Here is a 21,099-nt window from a genome sequence, read left to right on the forward strand (position 1 = left end):
AACTCGGCCACTCAGGAACATTCACTGTCTTCTTGGTAAGCAACTCCAGTGTAGATGTGGCCTTGTGTTTTAGGTTATTTTCCTGCTGAAAGGWGAAATAATCTCCCAGTGTCTGGTGGAAAGCACACAGAACCAGGTTTTGCTCTAAGATTTTGCCTGTGCTTTGCTCCAATCCATTTCTTTTTTATCCTGAAAAAACTCCCCAGTCCTTAACGATTACAAGCATACCCATGACATGATACAGCCACCACTATTATTGAAAATATGGAGAGTGGTACTCAGTCATGTGTTGTATTGGATTTGCYCCAAACATAACACTTTGTATTCAAGATAAAAAGTTAATTGCTTTGCCACATTCTTTTGCCATATTACTTTAGTGCCTTGTTGCGAACAGGATGCATATTTAAGAATACATTTTTTTCTGCAAAGTCTTCATTCTTTTCACTCTGTCAATTAGTTTATTATGGTGGAGTAACTACAATGTTGTTGATCCATTMTCAGTTTTCTCCTGTCACAGCCATTCAACTCTGTAACTGTTTTAAAGTCACCATTGGCCTCGTGGTGAAATTCCTGAGCGGTTTCCTGCTTCTCCGGCAACGGAATTAGGAAGGACGGCTGTATCTTTGTAGTGACTGGGTGTATTGATACACCATCCAAAGTGTAATTAATAACTTCTCCATGCTCAAAGGGATATTCAATGTCTGCTTTTTTTWAATTCTTACCCATCTACCAGTAGGTGCCCTTTGTGGGGCATTGCAAAACTTCCCTGGTCTTTGTTGTTGAATCTGTGTTTGAAATTCACTGCTCGACTGAGGGCCTTTACAGATAATTGTATGTGTGGGTTACAGAGATGAGGTAGTCATTCAAAAATAACGTTATACACTATTATTGCACACAGAGTGAGTCCATGCAACTTATTATGTGACTAGTTAAGCAAATTTYTACTCCTGAACTTATTTAGGCTTGCCATAACAAAGGGGTTGAATACCTATTGACTCAAGACAATTCASCTTTTCATTTTTTATTAATTTGTACACATTTAGAAAATGTAATTGCAATTTGACATTATGGGGTATTGTGTGTAGGTCAGTGACAAAAAATCTAAATTGAATCCACCATGACAAAAAAATATTGGCACTTTAGAATTATTAGATGACTTACTTGCGTTCTATCCAAACTGGCTTCTGCGGGCTACCTGAGACATGAAACAGATAGGTGAGGGTATATGGATTGTTGCCAAATTATTAATGCACAGTTTGCCTAAATGGATAATGGAAACGCTTCAACTCCCATTATTATTCGACACCAGCTATTTATTTTTTATAATAATTTTTTTGTGATGTCATTACTTCCAGACAGCGGTTTCTATCGACACCAAGACAATTAAATGGAAACACACTGTAGCAGTCAATTGTCACATCTATTTTCTATGCAAACTTTCTAATTGTCCACAAAAATATCACTGGACAAGTTCATGGAAACATAGCTAGTGAGACCAGTTGTTATGGGTTAGACCTTTACAGCTCAGATATTACAACAGTTTGAGTTTTGTTACAGCCTGAATGATTATATATATTTTGTACCTTTATTTAACTAGGAAAGTCAGTTAAGAACAAATTCTTATTTTCAATGACGGCCTAGGAACAGTGGGTTAACTGCCTTGTTCATGGGCGGAACGACAGATTTTTTTTTACCTTGTCAGCTCGTGGATTCGATCTTGCAACCTTTCGGTTACTAGTTCAACGCTCTAACCACTAGGTTACCTGTCGCCCCGAATTCAAGACGGATTTTTTTTTTTTCTTTTTCTCACCCAGCTACAAAAAATACCCCATAATTACAAAGTGAAAAAATGTTTTTAGATTTTTTTTTTATTGAAATGAATATACAGAAATATCTTATTTGCATAAGTATTCACAGCCCTTAGTAACACCCCATATTTTGTAGAAGTACCTTTACTTGATATGTAGGTTTCTCTTATGGGTGGCACAAATTAGGGTATGGGGGAAGGGAATGGGCATGGTATAAGCAAATTAAATACTGTAGTATTACTATAGTTAAACTGTAGTGTTTTTGCGGACTGTAGAGTGCACAATGAATGGAGCCAAATACAGTGTTTCTATAGCAAAATATCTTATTCATCCATTTTTGTTTTCATTTTTAAGCATTAAATGACCTGGTATAATGGTCCATTGCGCTTTTGCCCAAATTCTGCCTTTAATCATTTACACAGTAACAATTTTGTAAGTAATACTTTGGATCTGCAAAGTTCTTCCTGTAAATGTTGTTGTTAAAAGTAGTCCTTGTGCATAGAATTGTATGGTTTGTTAAACTTTGAAATCAATGCTTTTTGTTTGGTTTACATTTTAAAGTAAAATATCGGAGTTGGTCTCTGACCTATGCCTCCCCACCCCAAAAGAAACACAACCCTGTCCAACAGTACTACTTGATATTGCAGTTGTCATAATCAGGTACAGGAGCTAGTATCTAGCCGATTCAAGGATGAAGTATGGCACATTGATAATGTGTGCTATGTCTCCAAGTCTGCAACAGACCAAGCCCATCTGCAGAGTAAAATCTAGTTGGATGTTTTTGGCTCATTGCGATGTCATTAATCGTGTTAAATTCCCACAAACAGCCTGCCACACACGCACGTGCGCGCATTGCAGCCGTCACTGGCCATTAGTAGCCACAGACAGGGAGGCATACTACTCCACTCAAACATTCATAACACAATTACAGGGATGGAGGGAGTGCAGGTTTATAGGCAAGATAGAGATGGATGGAGAGAGAAGTGGAGAGAGACAGTGATGGGAAGCAGAGTGAGAAAGGGAGTGACAGAGAGGGAGGGAGGGAGATATGATTAGCTACACTTTTTATGACTGTTACTTGATCATCAATTTGCAGAGCGAAGGCTTGCTAATTACATTCAAACTAGATATCAGATAGCATAATGTGCAGTGTTGTCACTTTTCTAATTGCCTGTGTTAGATCGCTAGCTATGATCTTTTTTTGTAAAAGCGTGTGGAGTGGGAGTTGTGGTTGGCTKCATGCTCAAAACCGGTCTTCTTCTGAGTGTGTAGGTGTACTTAGACAACAAAGCGTATGTTTGAAGGTTGGTTTGCCTTGTTGCTGCAGAAAAATGGTGCTCTGATATTTTTACTGCAATGGAAAAAATGTCAAAATAAGTAGTCTGACTTGTTTCCATACTGATAAGAATGTTTCGGTTTAGAATGCTGTATGTGTGTGTTTGAATGCATGCATGCATTTGTGTGTGTGTGTGACACTGTCTCTTTGTGGCTGTGTATCTTGTAAAGTGGCAGTGACTGTTTTATGACCTTGTCTGAGCTGTGCTCTCTAGTCACCTGCATTTCATGAAAAGCAGTTTCTTTCAAATACTCACTTCAAATAAAATCTCCTTTAAGCCTTTAATATGAAATAAACATGGTATTATAGAGGGATAATATTGTCTGATAAGGTTTTTTCTAGAAGGAAAACAGTCTTATTTCTGTACAGATTTGTTGAATAAACTGTTTCCTATTGTTCAGAAATGATTGGGTATTCACTGTACCGCTGATCAAATCAACCTGTTATTTTCATACAGGTTTTTGTGGTATTTTGTCTTGCTCTGTACACACACACACACACACACACACACACACACACACACACACACACACACACACAGTGGTAATCTAACCTCTATTAACCAACCCTACAGGATTCTGCGATGGCCACATTTTTACCAAAATCAACAATTCCCCAAATATTATGCGAAGGCTTGCAAATTTGACCACTCACTGCATAATTACCTCATAGTCAAAGCATCGCAATATTATCGCATAAAACTGACCCATCACCGTAGTGCAGAAAGAGGGCTCGCAATTTCAACCAAACATTTACCACATAATATGGTTCAATCAAGCCACAAGTCAACAGACTTTTGTCCTCATCAGCGCATTTTCGCGACAAATGTTAGAAATTCATAGCATATTGCCCCGCAAAAACACAAAGAAATCCCTGCGAGATCCTGGAGGGACAAATTAACCTAACCTCTGCTACATACTGCAGGGTAAACTGGTTACCTAATAAATAGTTACCTATTTGAACAATGTGCACTGTGACTAACCCTGACTCTCTTCCCTATGTGTGTGTGTGTGTGTGTGTGTGTGTGTGTGTGTGTGTGTGTTGATGCGTGTGTGTGTGTGTGTGTGTGTGTGTGTGTGTGTGTGTGTGTGTGTCAGGCGGAGTGATGAGGTCACCCATATTAAGATCCAGAATTCAGGGGACTACTACGACCTCTATGGAGGGGAGAAGTTTGCGACGCTGGCAGAGCTGGTGCAGTACTACACAGAGCAGCACGACCTCCTCAGAGAGAGGAACGGAGACGTCATCGAGCTCAAGTACCCACTCAACTGCAAAGACCCCACCTCCGAGAGGTACGCACACACAGAAATTAACAACCACAGACAGCATTTACAATCCAATACATGCACGCATGTTCAAACACACATACACACACACACACAGGCATCTCTGTCTCTCTGCACATTGTGACGTACAATGTATCAGTTTGTATCTGTTTCTAAGAACAATGTGTGATCTCTGTCAAGCATGGTTTCTGTGGCTTCTCCATGAAACACCTGCTGAGACCTCTTGTTGGAACCTCCTACACATTCACATATGTAATCTCTCATACAGACACAGACATGCAGAGGCACACACTATTCCGGTTTCTTTGTAACACCATCACGTGTGCAAACTCAACTCAGAAACAAACACACTTTTCGATTTCTTAAGTTAACAATTCAATATATACGGCGGGGTTGGGGTGACTTTCATTTMAACCCTCATTTCTTTTCAATGGTATTAGTATATTCAAACGTAATAGTCATGTCATAAATTGTCTGACTCTACATCTACCAATCTACCCTAGGTGGTACCACGGGCACCTCTCTGGGCGCGACGCTGAGAAGCTGCTTACGGACAAGGGCAAGCCTGGCAGTTTCCTGGTGCGCGAGAGCCAGAGTAAACCAGGTGACTTCGTGCTCTCTGTCCTCACCAACGAGGAGAAGCATGAAAACGTGGACCGCAAGACCAAGGTTACCCACGTCATGATCCGATACCAGGTAACACGTCATGATCCGATATCAGGTAAGACCAGCTAGGGCCTACACTGAGCCAGAGCTATGCATATAGTTTGGCAAGCAATGTTTGAGATGTAGACTTTTAATGGGTGCCATGTTGGCACCAAACGTTTTAGGCTGGTCATTGATGCCAACATTGCAGACTGTTCGCTGAACTAGTTGTGGTATATCAAAATACGATGAGTGTCATCGCTGCCGGCTTACCTGACAGGTACTCGCTAACCTGCACCTACTGTGAGCCGGATGGCACTGCAATCGCTACTCATTCTTCCTCCTTCAAGGCGCTCCACACGTAACTGGAGTGGGACTCAAGTGTGGTACCCCCCTTAACTGGTGTTTCGTCGATAAGCACACGACACTTCAGAGGGCCTCAGCGGCAGAACGAGTATTCTGGAATTACCCCCTCGATCCCACCACTCAACTGAGCCTCCCTAATGCCTGCTTGGCTCTGCCACCGTTCATTCCTCTTCAGCCAAATCCAACGAGATGCCTCTTCTGCCTGCTTGCTGATATCAGCCACCAGCTTCTTCATTGCCACTCATTCAATGCTGAGCAGCCCCAGGGTTCTCCAGAGTGATTTGCCTGCAAAGGCCCTTCAGCCGACCTCAAGTGGTAGATTCCAGGCTCCATCCATTTTGCTGACTCTCAAGGATGAGGGACTGGTATTTATTGAGCTTCCATTCTCTCCTCCCAGGGCACTGTAAGCTCGACGAGGACCACCTGGTTGGTGCTTCTAGATCAGAGGACTATATCTGGTCTTAGACTTGTGCTGGCTATCTCCTCAGGGAGAGCAGCTGCTTCTTGAGGTCTGCCTGCATCTCTCAGTTGCCTACTGTGGCAAGTATCCCTTTGTTCCTTGTTCTCTTTGCTGCACTCTCTCATGACCTGTGGAAGTACCTGGCAAACCATTTCATCCTTGCTGTCCCGAAGCATCATGGCTTGACATGCTTTTGTTGCCTTGAACTCCTCTACCACAGATGTTATTGGCAGCTGCAGCTTGCTGCCTGTGCTGTACAGACCGATGGAGCAGAAGCTTCTTGGGTTAGGGTTAGGGCTTTCAGCAGCCTCCAGACTCTCTTCCTGAGCCTCTTGCAGTATTTGTACACCTTGTATGGAATACCATTAGGCCCTGGCTTTGATCTTCCCCTGGCCTTTTTGAGAAAGTAATTCACCTCCGCCAGCTGGCTTCTGACATCTCACGTTTGAGGTCACTGTGCACTCCACAAAGGTGCTCCTCCACCTCTTCCTTCATTGCTTTCAGCTCTCCTGATATTTTGTCCCCCAGGAGTTTTGATAGATACTGGAAGGGGTTCTTTGTAAAGTCTCTCCTCTCCTTCATTGGCCTACTTCTGGCCCTGCGATGGTACTCAGCTCGCCACAAAGTCTGAATGCACTCTCTCAGGTTGTCACGGATGTTCTTCAATGCTAGTTTCTCTTCCTCCCTTGGTTTTTGAAAAGCCTTCATAAGCCTCCGCAAGTCGCCTCTTAGCGTTATGTCCTTCAGATGTCGGTTTTCTTTTGGCTTGATGTTTGCCTTGGATTTCCTCTCCTCTTTTCAAAGCAGTCAGCCCCTATGATCCAGAAGATAGTTGACATTGCTCAGATTTTCTTCCCTACATCTCCTGCGAGGGTTACCTCCAAGCACTTGGTCCACATCTCAATCGAATATCTCCTATTCCTTCTTTGCTGATGCAGCTGTCCATTTCACAGGTTGCTCCCTGGTCTCTCCTGTGTTGGTGTTCAATACAGATTGCTTTGTCTCTCCTGTTGGTCGTCTGTCTCCCCTGATGCATCAGTGATGTTGCGTATGGAGATTCTGGGGAMTGTGGTTTGGCTCCTGCCCCGGAATCTCCCCCGTCTCACCAGCTTCCCTGTGTGTTGCACATCACCTTTGGGTAGTGTACACTTCATCTTTGCCTGATGTATCTTCAGACCCCTCTCGTTTTTGCAGATCTTCCCACATCTGCAGACCCAAGATAAATCGCTTAGCTGTTCCGTCATCGGTTGTCCATCATGGGCTGATCATAACAGTGGTCTGTYCTGTAGGTCGATCATCCTAGGACTCTTTCCTTGCTGTCACCATACTTCCATGGTTGTCAACTAGTCTTTCCTAGTTGTCACTGTGTCTCCAGAAGGGAATATAAACAAAATACAATGAGGGTCATCGCTTCTGGCTCACTTTACAGGTTCTCGCTACCCTGCGCCTTCTGTGAGCCGGATGGCACTGCAATCGTTACTCCTATAATATACCATCTTTGCATAACACACCTTGGTAAGCAATTTGTAGAGCACATACTTTGATAGACTTCATTGTTTAGACTACTAGACTAAGAGCTAGACCAGCCTTTCTCAATCTGTTGTGKGCCCAACCACTATTCCATATATCACAAGCACACCTGATTCAAATTAACAGGGGCTTGATTAGTTGAAAACAGGCCTAGCTAGCAGTAGGCTAACTCTTACAGGCTASCTTTTATTATAGAAAGGCCTTTGGCTTAGGGTCTAGCAGGTTACCTGGCAGGGCTAGAAGACCAGTAGGGCAGCTAGGAATATAGGAACTAGCATGCTTGTAGCCCCTATCCTGCCAGCTAGATTGGCCTATCAGGCTATCTGGCAGGGCTAGCAGGCTAGTAGGGAAAGCAGGCTTGTAAGGCTAGCAGGATAGTAGGGACTAGCAGGCTAGTAGGGGTAGCAAACAGCGCTAACAGAAGGCAAGAAACACATTTTCATGATTTCACCAATGACATCAAAATCAATAAATCATAGCAGGTTTTTTGGGCTCATTCTGTAGTTTTTACCTGATTTAAGCAGAATCCCATTGAAAAATATTGTTAAAAGTAACATTTCTACTTATAAATWGAAAATTATACTGTTTTCTGCTTCCTGTCTAGTGCTTCCTGTCTAGTGTCAAAACACAGGTTTTAAATGTCCAAACTCATAACCAATATGCTGAAATATCTCATGATATTTTGAACACCAAAACATAAACATTTGTCTCTAAACATACGTGTCACAGATKACTTGTATTTTGCTTAATTAGTACCTTATAAGTGCACACGCACCAATATTTACCACGCGGCCTTGTTCGACTGTAATCAATAGCGAGCAAAATTAATCACTCAAATCAATATTGTATTGAAATCAATGGAACTGCGGCGACATGTCCCTTTTAAACTCTTCTAAGAGACAAACCTCAAAGATATTGGGTATACTACATACACCAGTCGGTAGATGAAGACCTGTAGTAGCCATTTATCAACTTTTTCCGGTAGATGGCTAATACGAAGAAGTTAACACTTTTCTTGACTGGATAATTTCAACGAATCACCACCTCACATCGGTTTCTAAATAGCGACAGACTTTCATTTGAGTGATAGCTAACCATAAAATCTGTGAATTCATGTCAGGTCAGAGACATTTATAAGCAGCTGTGTTTTCTGGTGCACTATGACAAAAACATACAGTGGAGAACAAGTATTTGATACACTGCCGATTTTGCAGGTTTTCCTACTTACAAAGCATGTAGAGGTCTGTAATTTTTTATCATAGGTACACTTCAACTGTGAGAGACAGAATCTAAAACAAGAATCCAGAAAATCACATTGTATGTTTTTTAAGTAATTAATTAGCATTTTATTGCATGACATAAGTATTTGATACATCAGAAAAGCAGAACTTAATATTTGGTACAGAAACCTTTGTTTGCAATTACAGAGATCATACGTTTCCTGTAGTTCTTGACCAGGTTTGCACACACTGCAGCAGGGATTTTGTTTTAAGCAATTGATGTTGTGAGATCGTGATGACTATAAACTTTTACACTAACATCACCAATCTGAGGTAAACAGGATGTGTATTTCTTGTAATTATTTTGTGGTAAAAACTTTAGTCTGTGTAATGTAGTAAGATGTTCAGTCAACCATAGACGACATTTGCGTAATATAAAATAATTACATTTGTCAAAATGATTCAATATTTCGATTTTAGGATGATAGTTAATAAAGCACACTCATAGATTTGTCAAAAATTGCAACTAGTTCAACTATGGAGAGAGTTTAAAAAAGCTTCTTCTTTAGCCGGGCATTCCATTGTCTTAGGTCAGATAGCACGGCGATTCCGCCTGCAGTGATTGAGGGACGAGTGTCACGAAGGAGTGATGCCATCTGACATAAGGCAATGCCAGGCACTGTAGACTAGAGCTTCCATATTGACTGTGCAGCAGGCTGAATGTTCTCCATCCCTACTAACAGAGTTTCTGTGTGGCTCCAGCAGGATGGGAAGTATGACGTGGGTGGAGGAGAGAGGTTTGACACGCTAGCTGACCTGGTGGATCACTACAAGAAGAACCCCATGGTGGAGAAGAGTGGAATTGTTGTTCACCTCAAACAGGTGAGAGACTGGACCAGTGCGTTCATACAGCCGCTCATAAAACAATGATGTCCTTGTAAAAGAAATGGAAGCCACGTTTTTTTCCAGAACATCTACTCTGAAAATCAGATGTGTTAAATATGGAATTATGTGTAAGTCCAAGTATGGTCAAGCTGCAAGTTCTATAACATATACTTGAATGTGAATGGTGGATCATATGATAATCCATGGAATTAATTTATGATTGTATTTCTCTTCCCTTTTTCCAACGAAAGCCCTTCAATGCCACCAGAATAAATGCAGCCAACATTGAGAACAGGGTAAAGGAGCTCAACAAAGTGGCGGACAACTCCGAGAAGCCCAAACAAGGGTTCTGGGAAGAGTTTGAGGTACAAGGGGGGTGATGTCAACACCACCACCAGTGTGTTTCAATTACTCTAGATCACATATATCATCTCATATTCCAAAACATGAAAGTCAAGACAAAGAGAATGGAAATCCAGTATGTTCGTGAGGCATTTTCTGAGGGACAACCCAAGGAACATTATTGTTAACTCTAAGACGGACACCACTGGTTCCTGTCATGGTCTGGTTAATGGCCCTGGTCAAAGGTAGGACACTAGGGAATATGGTGCCATTTAGGACATAGCCTGGATCTAAGGGATTTGTCTCATTGTGACCTCTTGTGGTGAGAGATTTAACTTTCAGCCTCCTGTTTTCTAGCAGAGTTTATAGGTCCATGATTTGATTTTCATCTCCATAGTGACCCCTACTGTATGTGTGGCCAAACACACAAAAAGCGGTCCTAAACCAAACTGAACTAGCTCATGATTTCATCATATTTACCTTTCATGTCAGACCGATGTTCTTAGTGGAATAGTTCAAGCATAAGTTGGGTTGTCTGTGGCTCAMGTCGGGCTCTTCACAAGGGGGAGTCAAAAATAGCTCCTTAAGGCTCTGGTCAAAAGTTGTGCAGTAGATAGAAGGAATGCCATTTCAGATGCTGTATGATTTTATTGTATCTCTTCTTTCTCTATAACCTTTCATTTTTTTCCCTAATCTCTTTTTGTTCTTCTCTTCTTTCTCCTGTCTTCTTCCAGGTACTACAGCAGCAGGAGTGTAAGCTCCTCTACCCCAGGAAAGAAGGACAGACAGCAGAGAACAAGAGTAAAAACAGATACAAGAACATCCTCCCTTGTGAGTGAAACACCGACCTGTACGTCCTGTCTACAAAACTGTGTGTGTGTGCGTGTGCGAGGCTAAAGACCCTAGTCCCTGTGTATCTATGTTCCAGTTGACACTACGCGGGTGGAGATCAGGGAAGCAGACGCAGATGTGCCTGGCTCAGACTACATCAATGCCAACTACATCAGAGTGAGTTCTGGAGATGAATGATAGAATCAAGAATTTAGTGATGCACTTTATAGATGGGTTATCTGACGAGGTCACAAAAACGATGCGCGCTCTTCAATGGGGCAGACGTCCATGTGTTGTGATTCTGGATGGTCAGATAGCTAGCAACAGTGACAAGAAGCTGCCATGTAGGGAATCATAGGTGGCTCGTTTTCTCTTGTTCTTGATACCATGTCTTGTTTTGAGGTGTTTTGATTGATGTCACGTCAATGCTAATATAGCTAAAATTCGCTTGCTAGCTAACCAACAACTGATGTATTTGAGAGACAACAAGGGCTATTTATGTTTTCAATAAACATTCGCGACGAAATATAGTTTACATGTTGTCGACAATGTAAGCCAACCCTGTCTGTTTTGCCCCAAGCATCGGTTTTGTTGCTAAACAACCCACCTGTCTATTGCTGAGTGGAATAATTTACATGGCACTTAGGGGCGAATCCTAACTTCCACTTCATCAATGCACGACTAAGTGAAAATGTGGCTTGAATTTGACTCGCCCCTTACAATTAAATATTAAAGCACCATAATAAACAACTGTTAGAAATGCAGAATGAGATGCCTATCATGTTCATCAATGGTGTCACGATCGTCGTAGTGAGGAGACCAAAGCGCAGCGTGATGTGAGAACATACTTTTTTAATGAAACAAATAAACACGAAGAACACTAAACAAACTAACAAAATAACGTGAACGCTATAAACAATGCGTGCAGACATGCAACTTCACATAGACAATAACCCACAAACCAAACTGGAAAATGGCAACCTAAATAGGATCCCCAATCAGAGACAACGATAAACAGCTGCCTCTGATTGGGAACCAATCTAGGCCACCATAGACCTACATATGTCTAGACTAGACACACACACCTAGACATACAAAAAACCCTAGATAAGACAAAAACACACATACCACCCTCGTCACACCCTGACCTAACTAAAATATTAAAGAAAACAAAGAATACTAAGGTCAGGGYGTGACAGATGGCCATATTCTGATGTGAAACACGGTCACGTAACTTGAAACCGATCTGATCCCTGGAAACTCTAGAAGTTTCTCACAATGTCTCTAGTAACGTATCTGTACATATTGTCACAGACAGGCGCTAAAGTTTTGTCCGGGTCCTATACTGTAGCCAATGCGCTGTCGTAGCCAACTCTTCCATGTTTGGCATGAAAATGAACTAACACAGTGAGGAGTTGGCTAAAGCACCAACAGACTGAACCACCACCAGGCTATCAATGTTTTATATGTTCCTCACCAATGAAGACATGGAATGAATGAAATATGTTTCTCTCCCCCAGAGTATGCATGAAGAGGGCTGTCACGTGGAGGAGGGAAAGGTGTTCATCGCCACCCAGGGCTGCCTTCAGAACACTGTGGTGGACTTCTGGAAGATGGTCTACCAGGAGAACACGCACGTCATTGTCATGACCACCAAGGAGATGGAGAGAGGACGGGTGAGGTCATAGAAATAGAATGATGAACGGGCGATATCAGTCTCGTCTATGGAACCACATATATTCCCCCGTGGTGTGGATCCCAGTTTGCTCTTTTCAACCCAAAAATAATATGTTCAGAGAACGAAATATAATTATTAGATCAGGCATTCATATTCAAGTCAATATAATGTAATACTACACTGAACAAAAAACGCAACATTCAACAATTTTACTGAGTCACAGTTCATATAAGGAAATCAGTCAATTTAAATAAATTCATTCACATGACTGGGAACACAGATATGCATCTGTTGGTCACAGATACCTTAAAAAAAAGTTAGGGGTGTGGATCAGAAAACCAGTCAGTATCTGATGTGACCACCATTTGCCTCATGCAGCGTGACACATCTCCTTCGCGTAGAGTTGATCAGGCTGTTGATTGTGGCCTGTGGAATGTTGTCCCACTTCTCCTCAATGGGTGGGCGAAGTTGCTGGATATGGGAGGGAACTGGAACATGCTGTCGTACACGTCGATCCAAAGCATCCCAACAGGCTCAATGGATGACATGTCTGGTGAGTATGTAGGCCATGGAAGAACTCGGCCATTTTCAGCTTCCAGGAATTGTGTACAGATTCTTGCGACATGGGGACGTGCATTATTATGCTGGAACATGAGGCGATGGCGGCGGATGAATGGCACGACAATGGGCCTTAGGATCTTGTCACAGTATCCCTGTGCACTGAAATTGCCATCGATAAAATGCAATTGTGTTCGTTGTCTGTAGTTTATGCCTGCCCATACCATAACCACCACCACCATGGGGCACTCAAAATGTTGACATCAGCAAACCGCTCACCCACACAACGCCATACATGCTTTCTACCATCTGCCCGGTACAGTTGAAACCGGGATTCATCTGTGAAGAGCACTATTCCAGCATGCCAGTGGCCATTGAAAGTGAGCATTTGCCCACTGAAGTCGGTTACGACACCAAACTGCTGTCAGGTCAAGATCCTGATGAGGACAACAAATTCTTCGGTTGTGCAAATCCACAGTTTAATCAACTTTCCGGGTGGCTGGTCTCAGACGATCCCGCAGGTGAATAAGCCCGGATGTGGAGTTCCTGGCAGCTTAAAAGTTTATATTTTACATGCAATAATTTAAATTATTTTACTGAGTTAYGGTTCATATAAGGAAATCMGTCATTTGAAATAAATAAATTAAGCCCTAATCTATGGATTTCACATGACTGGGCAGGCCCACCCACTTGGGAGCCAGGCCCAGCCAATCCAAATAAAATTTTCCCCACAAAAGGGCTTTATTACAGACAGAAATACTTGTAAGTTTAATCAGTTCTTGGGTGACTGGTCTCAGACAATCCCACAGGTGAAGAAGCTGGATGTGGAGGTCCTGGGCTGGCGTGGTTACATGTGGTCTGCGATTGTGAGGCCGGTTGGACATACTGCCAAATTCTCTAAAAYGACTTTGGAGGCGGCTTATGGCAAAGAAATGAACATTCAATTCTCTGGAAACAGCTCTGGGGGACATTCCTGYAGTCAGCATGCCAATTGCACGCTCCCTCAAAACTTGAGACATCTGTGGCATTGTGTTGTGTGACAAAACTGCCCCTTTTAGAGTGGCCTTTTATTGTCCCCAGCACAAGGTGCACCTGTGTAATGATCATGCTGTTTAATTAGCTTCTTGATATGCCATAACTGTCAGGTGGATGGATTATCTTGGCAAAGGAAAAATGTTCACTAGCAGGGATGTAAACACATTTGTGCACAAAATGTGAGATAAATAAGCTCTTTTGTGTGCTGGGATCTTTTATTTCAGTTCATGAAACATGGGACCTACACTTCACATGTTGCGTTTATATTTTGGTTCAGTATGTATATTTTTTGTATTTTTTATTCTAGGAGTGGAGGTGAGCGACTGGGGGGGGGGGGGCTGGGTCAGGATTACCAGGATAGTATGACTGCTTGTAAAGCTGCTTGAGGAGAAAAGTTGGGCCTTCTAGATTGTCTAATGCTCCACTTTGTCCTCGTCAGAACAAGTGTGTGCGCTACTGGCCTGACCTCAACGCCACTAAGGAGTTTGGGAAAGTGTGTGTGAAGAACGTGGAGGAGCGTCCGGCTCAGGACTACATCCTGAGGGAACTGGAGGTGACGCGTTTGGACCGGGTAAGACAGTAGTAGTTGTAGTGACCACATAAATCAAAGGAGGATCTTTATAAAAGTGGTCTGTTTTAGTATGGCACATTCTTTCACAATAAGCCCACTTCTGCTGGTTTAAGTATAACTTTCTGGTTGTATGAAATTGAATTTATAATGAACAGGTATCACATGGGCCTTTTCTGATTGACCACTGTTAAAATTGGAGTTATGCATTATTATTTTTTACATAACAATAACATAGCTAAATAATATATTTTTTTTAMAATTGAAGTTAGAACCATAAAGCACCTGTTTTTATCATAGAGTGTCTTACCAAGACCTAGCAAATACCAGGTAAAACACATGCTGGAATAGGCCTGTAAACTGGAGCGCTAACTCTCCCGATCTGCAGAGGGAGCCGATGAGGTATATCTGGCACTACCAGTACCTGAGCTGGCCTGACCACGGTGTTCCCAACGAGCCTGGGGGCGTGCTCAGCTTCCTGGAGCAGGTCAACCGCACGCAGAGCACCATTCGAGACACCGGGCCCATTGTGGTCCACTGCAGGTAAAACACACAGGGTGCACACATTGTGACAGACAACATGTATCAGACACAACACCTCTCTAAGCACTACTGACATAACATCAGTCATAACAAACGCCTAAATGCCTGCACCACGGTGACCGGGGCTGTTTGAGATGACCATTCTTATTTGTTATTTTTGGCAGAACATGAAGCTAGAATTATAGGTCTAGTGGTATAGGACAGTCTACAAAAGTCCAGGGGCATCCGTTGGGTATGGCAGGGCAGTCACCATACCCTAGCTCAAGAACAAAAATGTAAAAGTATGCTACAAAAAAGTACACTAAAATCATTCCAATCTCGATGAAAATGCAACGTCTGTTTTAGCATATTGTTTGAGTGGCTGGCTTTAGGACCATGCGGAGCATCGCTCAGAGAGCAGATGCCAACCTGCACACCTTTCTTGCAGAGACAGTGTCCGAGAGTTTGCTTTGCTCGTCAGCCACTTAGGCAGTGGGCTGATTTGCTTTGAATTTGATGTCGGCATTTGAACTCGGCCTTGTAAGCCTGAATGCTGTTTTATGCACTGGTTACTTTCACATTGATGTCGGCATAGGCGGCGTGCAATAGGCTAGGGGAAGATAAGCTTCCCTTAAAATAAATTGAATTACATTTGCAAAAAAATTGCTATATAATGACTCGTGCCTATACAGAAATAAATGAAATCATTCAAAATACTACACCAGAGAGCGTGATTTGGCCACAGAGGATCATTGGCTTCTTTTAAAAATGAGCTGTGGATTGTTTTAAGCACGCTTGTGGCGAATAGCCTACCAAATAGCTTCGTTTTTTTAGTTGCAGCAGTCACTGAAAAGCAGTTAAATAGGCTTAGGCCTAGAGAATGGGAAGCATAGAAATAGTGCACATAGAACATATCTGCCTCTTCTTAGACTTGCATTCGATGACATTGACAATCTATAACTAACAGATCTATAACGAACAGCTTTACGCATTGCACCGGTACTGCTATTACTGTACCTCAATTCCACTTCGCAAAGCTTGCATTTCCTTCTCATTTAGCTGCTGTCACTTGCCTTTCTCTGCCATTTTTTCAACTGTTAACGACGATGACGTAGTGGTGGAGAGTCGACTCCAAAATAATGTATTCTTCGACTCCGTGTCGACTCCCATTTCTGAGTGTCAAGATTCAGTTCCACTTGGAATCGACTCCAAAGATTCTGTATTTTTGGAAAGGAAGAGATGGATTAGTTGCCGTACTTCTGAGAACATGAACGCTAGCATCTTTCATAGCGAGCTAATGAGGGACAGAGAGAGAGGGTAGGGGCACAGTATAGGCAGGTTGGCCACCAGGCAGACAGAGTTTGAACTGTACACTGGGCATATCTATCATCAATACAAAAAAGCTGTACCACCAAATGGAATGTTGTATCTCGCAATGTCTCGGAACTTCAGTAAAGCAGGGCCTCTATCATCAATTAATAGGCTAGGATATTGAGATGTGTGAGATGCAACACTTTACTCTCACACAGTCACAGCCACTATCTGCCCATGTATAGGGCACCAAAACAGTGGAGAAGTTCAGCCTCTCGCTTCAATACTTAGTTGTTGCGGAAATTGACCCACTCACTATGCTGTTTACTTTCTGCATCTGCTTCTTATCGTTTTAGCTTTAAATTACACAAATTTCCCCAGGCCTTCATAGCTTATTGTCTAGTTAGGCTATAACACGGAAAATAATATGTTTTGTGTTAACTGCACTGTGATTTAAATTTTGTGGGCAAAAAACATTGTTTTTTGAATAGGGATTTGTCTTAATGTTAAGGATATCAATTTTGTTTAAACATTTTAATGTTTAACTTATATATTTTATTTTCACAAGCATAAGCTGAACTGTCTTTCATATAGATTTGTTCATATTTTACAAGTGTAACTTATTTTTAGTGTAGGAGTCCTCAGGAGCACATGCCCAAAATTCTACTTGGAACTTTAGCGGAATAGCAGTATGTCTGTTATGAAAATGACAGCAAATTGTCTCCTTTGTCTCTCCAGTGCAGGAATCGGGAGAACAGGCACCATCATTGTCATTGATATTCTCATTGACATCATCAACAGACAAGGTAAGAGAATGTTGATCTTTCAAACATGATGGTTCTGACATCAGTCCTATCCAAACATGATGGTTCTGACATCAGTCCTATACCAAACATGGATGGTTCTGTACATCACTCCTATCCAACATGACGGTCTGACATCAGGTCCTATCAAACATACGTTCGACCATTCATCCTATCCAAACATGATGGTTCTGACATCAGTCCTATCCAAACATAACGGTTCTGACATCAGTCCTATCCAAACGTTACCGCTAATAAAATCAGTCCTATCCAAACATTACCGCACTGACATCAATCCTATCCAAACGTTTCAGCTCTGATATCAGTCATATCCTAATTTTATAACTTTGACATCAGTCCTATCCAAACGTTATAACTTTGATATCAGTCCTATCCAAACGTTACGGCTCTGAGATCCAGTCTTGGGATGGATCTGCATGTATTAGGTATTAGTGTAAATATCCTACCTTTTGTGCTTGGGTGTGTTTCAGGATTAGACTGTGACATCGACATCCCCAAGACCATCCAGAGGGTTCGTCAGCAGCGATCAGGCATGGTGCAGACGGAGGCCCAGTATAAGTTCATCTACATGGCTGTCCAGCAGTACATTGACACGGCACAGAAGAGACTGGAGGAGGAGCAGGTAGTAGTTATACTATAATATTGCCACTACAGTAGTAGTTTAATTTGAAAGGTACCAGTAACTACCACACACACTAACAGTATTATCGCAGTACATGTTTTCAAAAGTGACTGCCTTACAGTTGGAGCCCCAAGCATTTCATGATAGCTTCATTCAAAGGAACAATCAAGATAAACCCGAGATACAGGTAGTACATTTCATGGTGTCAACCAGCTAAGCAAGTGCGGGTGCGTGCTATGTTATCTTGTTTCAATGATAATCTTATTTTCAAGCTAAAAGAATATGGTTTATTGTGGCTGCTTTCATTGCAGAGGAATAAGACAAAGGAAAGGGAGTACTCCAATATCAAATACCCCCAGATGACCACCGCTCGGTCAAAACCCAACATGACCTGTGTATCACGCTCCTCCTCTGTGTGAGTAGCCCTGCAAATACACACTGCTCATATAGTACACAGGCAAATACTGTTTTATTCTCTCTAAATACACACTACCGCTGTCATCTATATCATTCCATCCAAATTCAATGAACATTGTCCGAATGAACATGAATCGGAATTTCATCTCACCATGTTTTGTCTGTGTCTGTGTGTGTGTGTCTGTGTGTGTGTGTGTGCCTGCCTGCCTGCCTGCGTGCGTGTGTCCATTTTTGTGTGATGCAGGGTGACGAACGACGACCCGTCCGCTGTGTATGAGAACCTGAACATCAAGAACCCAAGTACCTCTGGGAACAGCAGTAACACCAGGAAGTAAAAGTTGAGCCACAGACCTCTGCCTCTCTCAACCTCTCTGTGAGTGTTAAATTACTGTGGCTTGTTTAGTTATAAATTATATAAGACAATATAAAGGATCATACCTGCTTATAACAAGTTACAAAGCATCATACCGGCATACCTAAGTAAAGTGTTATTGTTATTTTCTTAGCTAAATCATTCCTAACTTTTTGTTGAGGAACTGCTCCGTATAATTGCTCTATTTGATTTACAGGGTTAGGGAATAACGGATTACATGTACAAAAAAAAGAGGGTAATCCATTACGTTTCCAGCAAAGATATTGTAATCAGATTACAGATACTTTGAAAAACTAGATGATTACTTCTAGGATTACTTTTAAATTCACTTTTACTTTTAAAGGTGGTTTGCAAAAAAAAAAAAGAAACGTTCTGTTTTCTCAATTACATTCAAATCAGTTTATGTTTGTTGCGCCTGAGCGAATGCATCAAATGCATTTGATGGATCGCGGGGAAAAGAGCAGGAATAGACATTTATAGGCTACAGTCCAAGCTATGTCTTTCAATGGTGTGACTGCTGTCTGCATCCAAAGATGATCCAATTTGAATAAACGCTTGGAGGTAAGGGTGACAGCAGTGGTGTAGCCTACGGGCGATACGGATATCACTTATTATTGATATCTACATAGAGCATTGATGTGAATCACACTGCTGCTCTCTCGTTTACCTATTTGCGCCTTGCGGATTGTGGTTGTTGTGGATAGCTGCCTATAAACCTTTGTTTTTGAGACCAGTGGACAGCCAGTGAAAAATTTTCCTCCCAACACCTCCGTGGTATTGAGCTCCATACTAGTTTAATTTACAAAGTCCACGAGTGGGGCTTTTATTGCTCAATGTAATTCATGCTGATAAATAAAATAATCCATAGGCCTAATGGACACATGCTTAAACTCGCACACTTTTGATAGACTGCAAATTATCGAGATATCAAAGTGTCACCAATAGAGATTGTATTAAATCCTTAGATCATGTGCGGCAGGTAGCTTGGCGGTTAGAGTGTTGGGCCAGTAACCGAAGGTCGCTGGTTCAAATACCCGAGCCGACAAGGTGAAAAATCTGTTGACGTGCCTTTGAGCAAGGCACTTAACCCAAATTTGCTCCAGGGGTGCCCTACTTCTATGACTGACCCTGTAAAACAACACATTTCACTGCAGCTATCTGGTGTATGTGACAATAAAAAATGTATTTAAAATAATTAAGTATTCTAATTCCTAATTCTATGGTGTCACCAACTAAAACATAAACAATAAGCCTATAGCATATGCAGCATATGCCGTACCTTTTTCACGTGCAAATAGCACTTTTCGGTAGCTCTCAAAGCATGCCATTCCATGAGAGCAGCCTTTATTTTTCAACTCAAGGCAATGAGCCCAATCAGTCCTCCATGACAACAAAATCATAAACAACAGAGTAGGCTAATAAATTATGCTCAGGTAAAACAATTTGGATAATCTATATTTCCATATTTCCAAGTCGTATTCTTGAAGATTAAGGGGTATTAAATGAATTGGAATGACTGGAAATCTGACAGACTTTTTAATGTAATAATCTAGCCTAATCGTATTATCTGTAGTAGAAAGAAATTGGTTAGAAGAAGCCTAGATTTGAAGTCAGAAATTTACATACACCTTAGCCAAATACAATTAAACTCAGTTTCACATTTCCTGACATTTAATCCCAGTAGAAATTCCCTGTTTTAGGTCAGTTAGGATCACCACTTTATTTTAAGAATGTGAAATGTCAGAATAATAGTAGAGAGAATTATTTATTTCAGCTTTTATTTCTTTCATCACATTCCCAGTGGGTCAGAAGTTTACATACACTCAATTAGTATTAAATAGCATTGCCTTTAAATTGTTTAACTTGGGTCAAACGTTTCGGATAGCCTTCCACAAGCTTCCCACAGTTAGTTGGTTGAATTTTGGCCCATTCCTCCACGATGTGGGATGGTGTTCTTCGATCTTAGACAAGCCTCCCCCTTTTTCCTCCAAACATCAACGATGGTCATTATGGCCAAATAGTTATATTTTGTTCATCAGACCAGAGGACATTTCTCCAAAAAGTACATCTTTGTCCCATGTGCAGTTGCAAAACCGTGGTTCTGGCTTTTTTATGGTGGTTTGGACAGAGGCTTTTCCTGCTGAGCAGCCGTTTCAGGGTATGTCGATATAGGACTTCGTTTTACTGTGGATATTAGATACTTTTGTACCTGTTTCTCCAGCATCTTCACAGCGTCCTTTTGCTGTTCGTTCTGGGATTGATTTGCACTTTTCGCACCAAAGTACGTTCAGTCGCTAGGAGACAGAACGCGTCTCCTTCCTGAGCGGTATGACGGCTCGTATCCCCACAGCTGTTTATTATTTTTGCTACTATTGTTTGTACAGATGAACGTGGCCATCAGGCGTTTGTAATTTTCTCCCAAGGATGAAACCAGACTTGTGGAGTCTACACATTTTTTCTGGGGTCTTGCTGATTTCTTTGA

General features: G+C 41.8%; 1 protein-coding gene across 6 annotated transcripts in view; it reads left to right on the forward strand.

The window, feature by feature from the left end:
* LOC111966362 (tyrosine-protein phosphatase non-receptor type 11) overlaps positions 1 to 21,099 on the forward strand; it is a 65,958-nt gene that overhangs the window by 34,829 nt on the left and 10,030 nt on the right. For 2 of the 6 annotated variants that reach the window (XM_023990932.2, XM_023990935.2), the window contains exons 3-16: positions 4,242 to 4,436; positions 4,934 to 5,126; positions 9,414 to 9,533; positions 9,788 to 9,901; positions 10,613 to 10,709; positions 10,807 to 10,886; positions 12,230 to 12,385; positions 14,420 to 14,551; positions 14,937 to 15,091; positions 17,120 to 17,187; positions 17,676 to 17,827; positions 17,949 to 18,014; positions 18,139 to 18,242; positions 18,489 to 18,617. In XM_023990932.2, the coding sequence (XP_023846700.1) occupies positions 4,242 to 4,436; positions 4,934 to 5,126; positions 9,414 to 9,533; positions 9,788 to 9,901; positions 10,613 to 10,709; positions 10,807 to 10,886; positions 12,230 to 12,385; positions 14,420 to 14,551; positions 14,937 to 15,091; positions 17,120 to 17,187; positions 17,676 to 17,827; positions 17,949 to 18,014; positions 18,139 to 18,242; positions 18,489 to 18,579 (1,723 nt within the window). In that variant the 3' untranslated portion in view covers positions 18,580 to 18,617. Of the gene's footprint in view, positions 1 to 4,241; positions 4,437 to 4,933; positions 5,127 to 9,413; positions 9,534 to 9,787; positions 9,902 to 10,612; positions 10,710 to 10,806; positions 10,887 to 12,229; positions 12,386 to 14,419; positions 14,552 to 14,936; positions 15,092 to 17,119; positions 17,188 to 17,675; positions 18,042 to 18,138; positions 18,243 to 18,488; positions 18,618 to 21,099 lie in introns of those variants that run through there. The other 4 variants (XM_023990934.2, XM_023990936.2, XM_023990937.2 and 1 more) reach the window with 4 other exon arrangements.

The sequence above is a fragment of the Salvelinus sp. IW2-2015 genome, linkage group LG7, assembly GCF_002910315.2.
Source record: "Salvelinus sp. IW2-2015 linkage group LG7, ASM291031v2, whole genome shotgun sequence".
NCBI classification, from domain to species: Eukaryota; Metazoa; Chordata; class Actinopteri; order Salmoniformes; family Salmonidae; genus Salvelinus; species Salvelinus sp. IW2-2015.